General features: G+C 39.1%; 1 protein-coding gene across 13 annotated transcripts in view; it reads right to left on the reverse strand.

The window, feature by feature from the left end:
• Nucleotides 1-12207, reverse strand: part of NAALADL2 (N-acetylated alpha-linked acidic dipeptidase like 2) — a 409871-nt gene that overhangs the window by 133329 nt on the left and 264335 nt on the right. For all 13 annotated transcript variants that reach the window (XR_005257965.1, XM_038145641.1, XM_038145644.1 and 10 more), the window contains one exon: nt 7755-7905. Coding sequence is in view for 12 of the 13 variants with exons in the window: in XM_038145641.1 (XP_038001569.1) it covers nt 7755-7905 (151 nt within the window). In the remaining variant the exon portion in view is untranslated. The remainder of the gene's footprint in view (nt 1-7754; nt 7906-12207) is intronic.

The raw sequence follows: 12207 nt of genomic DNA on the forward strand, positions 1-12207 counted from the left end.
GGGAATCTCAGCAAAGTGTGTAAATAACTGATGGGGGTGTGGAAGACTGGAGCCAGTTTGTTCTTCAGAGGTGCTCAGGGGCAACAGGCACAAACTGAAATACAGGATATTCCCCTTAACAGAAAAAAAAAACCCAAACTATTTTACGGTGACAGTAATCAAAGACTCAAAGAGGTTGTACATGTGCTTGGAGATGCTCAAAACCCGACTGGAAAATGACCCAGGAAACTTACTCTAGGTGACTCTGCTTTGAGCAGGTGGCTGGTCCTTCAACAACCTCCTCAGGTCCCTTATCAAGCTCAAGTGTTCTCCAATTCTTCTCTCCTGTAACCCCTTAACTGACACCAGGATCAGGGACATCCCAGGCACTCCATGATCCACCACACCCTGGAGCACACTGTCACTGAAATCAACCCCTTCCTCTTTCCCACCCACACCACCTCTTCCCAGTTCTCTTTGGCAGAGCATTTTCCTGTCTCTGAAAGGACAACCCTGCAAGACTAAAAAACAAAAAAAAACAACCAACCCCTCCCCTCCAAAAAACCCCAACAGAACTATCTTTGAAAAGTACAAGCAAAAGGCTTTGGAAAATTGGCCAAACCCAAACTGCAGTGAATTACTCATGTCTTTCAGAGCTCTGCAGATGAATACTATATAATATGATAGTACTCATTTACGCAACGATGGAATATTTTCCACATCTCCATTTCAAGATGATTAGGTTTTCTTTTGGGGGAGTTCCTACCTGTCTGAAAGTAGGAAGAGGTGCTATTATCTTTTTTATGCAGCTGCTGGATATGGTGAAGCAGTGGGCTGGAACAGAGATCAAGTCATGTTAAAGATGGTTTGGTTTAGTCTGGCTTTCAGTATTCAAACAGCACTAGGAAAAAAATTCAATTAAAAAAGCAATTATATCTTTAATTGCTTAAACAATCAGCCAGCTGACTTTATGGTGCTCCTGCTACTGTGCAGGTGTACTTGCAGGTGCTGGCTGCAACATGCAGGAGTTACATTGTGGTATCCCAGCTTCAGCACAGGAGGGAGGATAAAATACCACGGTAATACAGACACTTAGAAATGTATGAGAAAGATAGGTAAGCTTTATAAGGAAACACAATTCCACATATATATATAGAATATATATATATAAATACATAAAATCTTCTTTATCTTCCTGTGAGGGGTATCTATTCTGGTTCTGACATTTTTCCCTTTTGGATAGAATTAATGCTGAATCTGACCAGAGTTTGCACTTTGAGACAGTCGTGTTTCTGGCAATTACAGCACCATTAATAATTATGTATAGATAATAATCTACCAGAAATGCCTGTCTTTTTCATTGACATGTCATCTTAACAGTATGCTTGAATAAAACAGTCTTCTTCAAAAACTTGCTTTGTACATACAAAATCAATTAGAAAAAGGCAAAACTTACAGTGAATTGGGTCCAAAATCTTCAAATTGCTCAACCACATGACTTTTACCTCTTTCCTATATTTTATCAACTTAGAAATTGAAAAATTCAGCTTAAAAAAAAAAAAATCAATGCCTTTTCAAAATCTCCATGTACAAAACTTACTTAACACCTAATAAAGCACTAAAAGCAGCTTAAATTCACAAAAACATTTTGCCACCCAGCTTTTCTTTTAATTGAACTTCACCCTTCATTGAAAAATGAACAGCCAGTTTTATATCTGCACTGTCTTAACAGTCTTATTTGGAGAGAATCTTAAATTCTGACAAGTATAATTTTTTTTTAGAATGTATAATATATCACCTGCAATGGAAGAAGGTGATAACTAGACTCAACTATTAGAAACACAGCAAAGACAGGCATAGCACACTGAGGTTATTCTACTATAATACTACAATCAGAGTTTTGGAGCCTACAAAACCAAGAAAAAACACAGTAACGCCAGAGAAGGGTGTCAAGCAGCAAAGAAGTGGCCACAGAGCACGTGGCCCATAAAAAGGAGCCTCCCATTCCAAATTTGTGCAAAGAAAACTGCTTTCAACCAGACTCTGCAGGAGCAGATTCCAAGACACCAGCTGGGTGCACTGCCATGCAGTGATGTTTGCTGTGTTGTGAGCACACAATAAATCAGCTCACTTGCACCAATTATGCTGGGCTGAAGCATGTCAGTAAAGCTATGGCAGGATTCATTGCAATCATGACTGCACAAAAATTTCAAATATTCTAAATTCACTTGTGAGTTCGGTAGCTTCAAAAGTCTAATCTGGACTCCATTTAAAATGTTATTTTTGCTGGATGAGAGAAAAAGCAGCTTCACTGGAAAACATTCTCTAGTGAGTCACAGCTGTTTAGTAGTAGTTTGAAACAGTCTGAAATGTTGAAAACATTGAGAAGTCCTCTGCAACTTATAAGGCATCAGGAAGAATTTAGTCATTATGTTTTCCACTGAGCTAATTTTGCAGCATAGGAAGTGCTGATTTGTTGTTTTCAAATAATCTGGTCTTCATCACTTGTACATTCCATTTCTCTTATAAATTCAAAAATTTTAATAACTTTCTGCTTGAAACTGAGGAAAGTTTTGACCATATGTTCCATCACGGCATTTGCAAAAGTCAAATGATAAAAACAGTGCTAGCAAGCTATTCCAGTACCATTGCCAGTGATTTCTCCTCTTTTCTCCTAGTAGTCTAATTAATAAAATCACAATGCTTTCAACTCAAATTTGCTTCCCAGAAAAGAATATTGGCAGCTTAGTAGAAGATAAAGTGATATCTGATATGCAATACAGAGGTCCACACACTCAAACCTGTGAGGCTAATATATCTCAATGTCCAACTAATTCTCTCAGTTTTAAATACAGGCAAGCCTAACTGAAAGCTAGGAGGAAAGACAGGAGGAAAAACTAAAAACTAAAACCCACAAATCCAAAAATCTCAGAGCATGTAATTTGATACTTACATAGAAGCTTACTTGCTTTACTATATCCTGAAAAATCTCAAGAGGCAGATCATGGATTTAGACACCTCTTGAACTATTAGTGCTACAGATATTATTGAAAATCTGCTGAAATTATTGCCTGTTGCATTCACTATTCAAAGGCCAGTATTTTCCAAAGACTACCTCTCTATTGCATTAGCACTGATTTTTGTTCATACAGAAAATAACACAGTGTATCCGATGGAGCAGTGTAGTTGGTCTGATAAACTCTGCATTTTTTTATGGCAAGCAGTGAAATTATGCAGTAAGCCCAAAATAAAATGATCAAGAGTATATGTAAGCACATATACACACACCTAAATTGTAATATCAAACTTTAGCTTTGCTTTCTCCTCAGCTTCAGTCTGTCCTCAAGGCAAACCAAAGCACAATGCACAGAGGCCTGACTGCAGACAGTCATGTTACAACAAATTATCTTTGTATTTCATTTATCCAATGTTATTAGCAGAAAGCAAACACAAATTTTGAAAAAGAAAAGAAAAAAATTATTCCCAGAGTCATTTCCACAGCTGCAGAGGCAAGCACAGAAAATATATTATTGTGACTGTGTTTTGTTTTCAAAAAGAACAGACAAACCAGGGCTGAGGACATCTTGTAAAAAGTCATGATGATTTATAACAAACCATTTTAGAACATATGTTGCATATGCATGGTTAAAACCATTACACAATGTTCTATTTCCCAGCTAACTTCTGCTCAGCTGCTGGCTTCAGAGGAGTAAAATATCACAAAGTGAAGGGCAGAAAGGACAACCTCAGGTATCAGGCAGGGCACACCAAACCTACAGAATCACAGGGCTCACTAAAAAATGGACAGGGACACACTTCCATCCCAGCAAGCACCCACTTACCCACACTGCAAGCAGGGGCAGCAGTTCCCCGTGGTTGCGGTAGAACTGGCTAAGCTCAATTAAAGAATGGCACATTTCTAAAGAGGTAAAAGTCACAGGGTTTTTATGATGCATATTGGGTGTTTAAATTTTGTTGAACTGAGTGTGGTGGGTGAACCTTGGCCAGCTTCCAGACCCTACCCAGCCACACTCTCAATATCCCTATTCCACAGGGTAAGAGGAAAGTAAGGTGGAAAAGATCACTGATCAGGGTAAAGACAGAGAGATCACTTACCAATTACCACCATGGGCAGAACAGTGTCAGCAACTGCCAGTTAAAATTGATTGGCATAGTGAGAAACAAACCCAAAGAGATTAGAACAGCACTGTCACCCTGCCCTTTTCCAGGCTCAGTTTCACTCCCCTGCCTGTCCAGCAACCTTGTCCCTTCTTAAATACACTTCCAGAGGCACCACTGACCTTGCTGATGGTCTCAGCTGTGGCCTGCAGTGGATTAAATCCTTAACAATTCCTTGCCTTCCTTGTCCCTGCCTCTGAGATCAAATCCTATTAGCAACATTTGAGGAATGCACATGTCAATTCCTCTGTCTGGATCACGTGCACTATTCACAATTGCAGAGACACCATGCATGTCCTGTGTCACTGATTTTCTCACCCAAATTCCTGTGATATGGCTCACATGACCAGCTATTAACCATAACCTGAACCATGCATGACTTCCAAACACACCTCTTTTTTCACTGTTATAACCTCTGCAGAACAATTCCCTACAACAACATTACACTTCAAACTCCAGCTGATACCATAAGATTGTATTTTACAGCTGTTACATTTCAGCATTTAAAAGCTCTCAGTATTTTCTGCTATGCCATCTGAACTCTTCACGAAACAATTTCTATTCCCCCTGTGCCCAGACAGGGATTCTATCATGAGGCACCTTATCACCTGGGCAGGGTTCTTAGTGCTTATCACAATGCCACTTTCCTATTTACATAGTAGGATTGACAAATAGATTCTGTCCATATTTTTGTTTACTGAGGCATTTCCTGTGTGGAAACAAATTTGATTTGAAACAGCTCTGAAGTCTAGCAATGGAGAAATCAAGTATGTGTCTGTCATACAAAGGTGGTGAAAGGAAGTGCAGCAGTCAAAAAGTCAAAATGGAAAAAGAAAACTAGATGGGGAAAGCACTCAAGTTTTACACTCTTCTTCCAAACTTTATTTTCAAGACAATTTTTGCTACACAAGTCTCTTATTTCCTCATCAAGCTTTTTAATTCTGTATGATTACTTCCTTGAGTTCCACCCCCTGGATCTATTTCATTTCAAAAGCAGGAACACAGAAGAAAGATTTCTAAAAATGAAGGACACTTGTCTTTGGCAGTCAGAATCATAAAGAGAGAAATGATGCTCACAAAGGATTCTATGATAGTTTCAGGACTGAGAGGACTTAGGATTGGAAGAGTCTTAAGAACAGAAGAATTAAATTATGAAACAGAGCTGCAGAAACTTTCTGTTCAATAAGTGCTGTTCACTTCCCCTTCTCATCATTACTTTTTCCCCTTTGTTAAACAGAGATCAATAAAATCATTCTGCTTGTAGGTAGTTGGCATCTCAAACCCATCCTCAAGCTATTTCTATACATTTGAGATGATTCATATGCAGAACTGCAGCATTTAATCTTCATGAAACAGAAAATGTGAGCTGAAACCTCATGAGAACTCCAAAATTCTCTCAGAACTATTATATAAATCCCATTTTAAAATGTTGTCAACTTTGAGAAAAGATCTGTAAATTATACCATTTCCTAAAGACTTTTTTTTTCCTAGGAAAATACTGAAGCATTCCAGTACTCTGATACCACTGAGAAATTTGTTTTCAGACTAAAAGAACAGGAGAAACAAAGGCAGCAGCACAAAAATCCAAGTTTCCCACCTTTTATTCACCAAGTGTACGACTAGCTTTGGATCACTCATCCTACCAGGAATTTCCCAGTAAAAGGGAGAATGCTGGTAGGAGCAGCCTCGAGACTGTGATAGTAACAGTTCTTCTGGCAAAGTGTGAAGTGCAGATGGTGTCAAAGATATGCCAATAACTTAGGCAGGAGCTTCCAATAAAATCTCTTGTAGTGCTTATTACACCCTGTGAATCAAAGTGAAAGGGGTAGCCTGGGCTCTGTGGCTCTTTTATCCCACACCAGGCAGTTTAAGTACTGGACATCCAAGTGCATCCCCCAGGGAAAAAAGCCTGCACTGCAGATGCATTTGTGTCTGTCCATGGCATGAGCTACCTCTAAGCAAGTCAATTCACAGTCTCCAGAGAAGCAAAATCATCACCAGAAACACAGGAATTACTTCCATCTGATCTACCTTCCAGTGACAAAACCATAAACAAAAGGGTTTTCTCAAGTAGTCCTTTGAGCTCTTTCCAGCTCATCATAGCACTCAATGATAGAAACAGAAATGAACTTGAGCATGATAACCTGCTCCAGCCTATGAATGTTGCTCAGAGATTTCAAACCACAGACAAGCCACACTAAGGCTTCTACCAGAAACCACCAATGCACTTGTAAACCATTGTCCATATAATACAGCTTCTCTTTCCCAATCTGGAGATTGGAATGCACACTGCAGATGAGATCATTTACTGACAGAAAGCTAACACATGAGGTTTAAACACTGAAGTGGCATCTTCATGTTGGTGTATCTGTTTTAATTAGCTTTACTTTTCATGTAGGGTAAATAAAACATTAAGGAGTCAGCCAGACAGAGACACCACAAACTGTTTTTCAAATAGCTCCATGAAATGAGCAAGAATAAAGCTTGAAGAGTGTTATATTTACCTCTGTAGCTCCCAGGGCACTTTTAAGAACACTGGGTCAGGTACACTGAGACACTGAGAAAATGTGCAATTTCTTTCCCACTGAGCTGTCAAGGCATTCATGCTGTGAATAGCTAACACCCTTCTTTGACAACCAGGCAAATATTTCTATTTTCTGCCATTCTAGGCATGACGTATCTCCACGTTGCCTCAGTTGATTTAGTGCCAATTCAAGTCAAACTTTAGATGTCTGAGCCAGTAACCGGACAAAATATTCTTGATGAAGCCTTGTCACAAAATCACAGACTGCTGCTTAATACATTTCCAAATAGTTAGATAGTAAAAAGGGCTGTAAAGCTGAAAAAGCTGCAGAGAAGCAGAACACACACTCACTGAACAGCCAGAATGGAGATTTAAGCAGCACATACAAATCAAATATGCTGCTGCTTCTATTTATTGGTAACATTGCTTCAAAAACACCCCACGTAAAATTATATAAGATGATGCTGTTCCTTGAGACTTTGTTGTTCCTTGAAATCAATTCTGTATTTCCCACCTTTCAAAAATACATGTATTTAGAGAAGTGTAATTAATAACCATGTCTATCTGGGCAAGGCTAAATGAACACATCCTATTCAATTGAGAGTAGCATATAGATACTATAAACATATTTTTTCTTAATACTTTAAAAATATAAATATCTAATTACATTTCACTTGTACCTACTGACCAAAAGTTTTCATTTCTGATACCATGAAAGAGGAAGATGGAATGAAGGGAATATTTCTTTCAGTGGGGACAGATCCTGGATCAGTACTTCACACTCCTGGCTTTTGTTCATGGTATAAGAAGAGGCAGGTAGTAATAATGGTTCAGTGTGTGAATACTCAAATACAAAACACAATAAACTATTGAGAGTGCAGACTTTGTGCCAAGAATTTAAAGCACTTTTGAGACTGGATTCCATCCTTTAAGCCATGCTGTATTACACAGTGTTTCCTTAGTCAGAGCCTCTCTTTCCAGCAAGATTTGGTTTAGTGTTTTAACTCCCATTCTTACAATCTACAGAGAATTAAAATGCACATGAAGTGACTAATCCCTGACCAGTACTTACCAATACTGGCATAACCAGGCGTGGATGGATCTCCCCCGCTGTTCAAGGAGACCATGAAAGCTTTATCAGCAAGGTCTGCAGTCTTTGGCAAGTCACAAGGATCAGTGTAAACGAGAACACCACCAAACCCTGCATCTTCCAGCAGAGAGAGCTGAGGGAGCAAAGCAACACAGGTGACCATTAACAACAACAGTGTCAAAAAACATCTTTTTCTTTAATTACTGCTGAGGTAGAGGCTTTCCCATGCACCACATTCTCACTACAGATTGCTCTGTGCCAAGCTGCACTGCCAAAGTGCTTGTAGCACCTTAACAGGTTTACCTATGATATAAATACCACCCTGAAAATGCCTCAGTTTTCACAATAATGTCACTAAAACACCTTGAGTTGACCTTCCCCATTTTCCATGTTATTATCTGTTAGATTTTCTTGCCTAGTTTACCTCTTCAAGGACACAGCACACACTGAATATTTGCCCACACTGGCATCAGGATTTCTGGACACAGTTACTCTTCAGTTAAGAGAGAAAGCAGGAGTTTACAGAACATTAAAAAAATAAGATTAAATTTAAAACTCCAGTCTATCTATCTATATCCAAATGTTTGTATCTGGCTCCTGTCAGAAAAATAGCTTTTATTTTGTCTCATTAGAACATCAAAGTTTGAATTGGAACTGGCAATTAAGAGTTTCCAAATAGCCACACATCTGGGCTGGGATATCAGGCAAACTTCCCCAAAGTCACGGACAAAAGCATCCAAGTACCATAACCTGCAGCAGCTTTTTTGACTGGAAAACCTCAGTTTTTGTTTTTTTCACAGAGAACTGAAAAATAAGAGGATTTTATTCCGAAACGGCCAAAATTAAATTGTAATGTGGCAAATACTCCCATGAAGTGAGATGACCTTTCTGCACAATGCTCTGCATATTTGGAATTGACTGAAGACTACTCACTGATACAAAGCTATAGTAATTTTTTAGACAGAAGTAATTCAGGTATTTAAGAATTATCTTACAATTCACTGGGCTGCTCTGCTGATGACTTTCCAAATGTCTCCAAAGGATCTGAGGAATGACTGCAGGTATATGATGTTCCTACACAACTCTGATTTCACAGGCACCTGAGGACTTTTTACTACACCTCTGTTTCTCAGTTCAATTGTCTTCCTCCTTCTACATTTTAGAACCTTCTTTTTCTTCTTGTGCATGTATATAATTTTCGATTTATCTCCTAGCTGCTGGTATTAAGGAATGTTTATGCACAGTTCTTTTTGGCTTTACAAGTATGTAAATTACATGAATATATGGTATTCAGTCTGAGCCTTATAAGCATTTGGTGTTCAGTTCTGCTTTACTCAACAGCTAAGACAGAAAAAAATGTAAAAATAGCAGCTTAATATTTGCAATATGCTAAAAATAGCAAAGTACTATTTGCCATTTCTGTAAGTAAATATATCCAATATTGTGCTTTGCTAAGACCTTGACACTCGTCTGAACTGAGATAAGCAGATGCAAGTTGAACCTGTGAGTCACTTAATCCCACCTATCTTATACAAACAAGCAATCCACAGATGAAAAGGGATTCTTTGAGAGAACTCCAGTCCGATGAGTAGGAGAATGAGAAGGTGATTAGTTCAGATGCAAAAATACATTACAGACCTTAAATCCAATGCAGGAATAGGGATTTCCCAAATGGTAGGTTCATTAGTTATTGTTTTGTTCTGTTTTCAATTCATATTCAGATATTCAGACAGGATTTGATTGCACAAAAAGTAGGGTGGGAGAACTAGGGACACATCACAGCTAAATGATGTTACAGGCAGGATTTAAAATAACTATTGCCTTTTCCTGCCTCCATATCCAGCATCTTTTTATTAATTCCTGGTTTATTTAGTAGCACACAAAACAGGAAATACCGATTTTTTTTTTAAAAGAGAGTTTTAGAAACTCTCTTTAGCACTTTAAAAATGCAGCACTTTAAAGAGAAACAACACTATTCCTCAGTTTTAGTGAGAGAAAGTAACTACACGTCTGCTATTCACAAAGTGCAGCAACCACTGCTGCCATGGCTACAATCTCTAGTAAGAAGTTGTGTCACACATGTGAAAACACAAAACAGCTTTCAGATTTCAGCTATAATTGCTGCTTTTTAACTTTACAACAGTGACAGCACAACTATATCAACAATAAATGTGCATTGTTGATTCCATTTTCATCTTAAATACATCAACACTTTACCAGCCACAAATTGTCCAAGCACAAAGAAACCAAAGAAGGTTCTGCATATTTTTTTACAAGGCAGAACATTGTAGATTAATTCCTTCAGGTAAACCAGTGCACATCTATTCAAAGGAATGGATTATTTTAGATTGCAAAACCATCCAACAGCAAAAAGTGCTCCTTATGATTTTGGATGTATGCATTGTCCCTCTCCCAAAGCCATAAACATCTCAGAACAACTTGAAAACAGATGCTGGTGCCCACTGTTAACCCTTTAGTTATTTATGGCTGCTTAAGTCCTCAGTTCTTAGAGTTACCTTAAAAAATGTGACTGGGTTCAGTATATTAAATCACCACATAAAACATTCTGGACTCAATTTAATCTAATATGAGACACCTGCTGCTTTACCAAAGGCCCTGTCATGTACCTGGGGACAGTTTAGCCTTGTAAACTCTACACACCACCAGGGACCATTAAATTGCCTTTTAAAGATGATACGGCCGAAGCAGTGAAGAGACAGATTGCAACAGTCTACAGAACTCACGTTGGCTCTAAGGGGAAAACTCAAAGCTGCTTCTCCATTTTAACTGCTCCATCTCTGAGATGTGGCAGAGGAAACATTTCCCTTTTGCACTGGCACACCGGTAACAGAGCCCAGGTCTCTGCTCCACATCTCAGATAAGCTTTACTGTGGCACTTTGGCCACAAACCTGCTGGCAGGTATTGGGTCCAAAATAAGCAAGTTGAGCATGACTATTTGCTGAGGAAAAAGAAAAGAAGAAACAGGGGCCACTGCCTTTCACAGGTGGCTTCAATGTGTTTTAGCTCACCTGAGGCCAGTGTGCACCTGAATGAACACTTAATATGGGGTTGTATTAATGATCTGAACACAGGACAAACCTACCAGAGAGAACACACTGCAGCCTCTGTGAACCTCTAGCATCATGCATAAGAGCTGCCCATCAGTGACTGGTGATAAGCAGGGAAGCAGTGCAGCAGGTACTGGCCTCAAGCTGTATTTGTTATCTCCCACCTGAGTGCAAAGTCTGACTCTCTGAGGATCTTTTCCCCTGTTCTCTTCTTCTCAGCTGAGACCATCCCTGCACCTTGTAAGCACCACACAGCACAAAACCAATCAGGTAATCAGCCTTCATTATTTTCCAGGGGCTACACTGGACTGGTTACCTGCCAACCCCAGAGCTTTAGAAAATTAAAAACATGCACACTGAGGCATGGAGCTGTTCCAGCAGTACCCTCCCTTTCCAGCTGAAAATAAAGCGTGACTGAAGCAGCACTACTCTGATGTTCTGTGCATAGGAGCCACATCTGGGCTTGAGTTTAAGCTGTCATTTCATGGGCAGAGAGCAGAAAATCACATCACACTTTGGTCTCACCTGGCTTACAGCAACTATGAGTACAGAGGGTTTCCTACACTATTCTCTCACTGCATCTGAACAGCTTAGATCCTGTTTCTAGAACCTCTGATCCAGCAAGACCCCAATGATTAAAGATAATTAAATAAGCATGGCATCTTTTCCTTCCCATTTGTTGATTCCCAGCAACAGTTCTGCTACAAATAATTTAGAAAGTAGCAATGCATGATTCCTAACAGTGATGGTTAACAATGCTTATGAATGCATCAGGAAAAAAAGAAAAAAAAAAGATGATGCAAGTTACTGTGGTTTATATCAACCTGCTAATTGCATATTTAAATAGCTTCTTATTATTAGCAATTCTTCTCACCATATTTGCAAGTAGTTCCAAAATATGGACAAACCTTCTAAGAACCCACTCCACAGACAATTCTCCCCCTCATGGTGTTTACAGTAACAGCAGTGCAGTTTGTGCTTTATGAGGTACAACACCAGCCCTATTACTGACAAATATTGCCTAAGTCCACGTTCTAAGCCTGTCCATTTCTGTGTCCTGATCCACAGAAATGACTGAGCCACAGATTAGTTGGCACAGAAAACTTATTTCACAGGAGGAGGTATCTCAGTATATTCCCTGCAAGTTCAATGAAAATGGGATGTTGAACAGACAACAGGCAGATGCTGTTAATACAGGACTGAGAAGGCATTAATAAAAACTGAAGAGCTTACTCCTTAATGGAAGAGGGAAAAAACAGGGAAGAAATCAAGAGACAGAGAGGCAGATGTAAACGAATACAGAAACTTGTCCACAGATTAGACACCACAGAATCCAGCCTCAAGAAAGAGAGCTGTGAAAAACCTG

The sequence above is a fragment of the Motacilla alba genome, chromosome 9, assembly GCF_015832195.1.
Source record: "Motacilla alba alba isolate MOTALB_02 chromosome 9, Motacilla_alba_V1.0_pri, whole genome shotgun sequence".
In the NCBI taxonomy this organism is placed as follows: domain Eukaryota; kingdom Metazoa; phylum Chordata; class Aves; order Passeriformes; family Motacillidae; genus Motacilla; species Motacilla alba.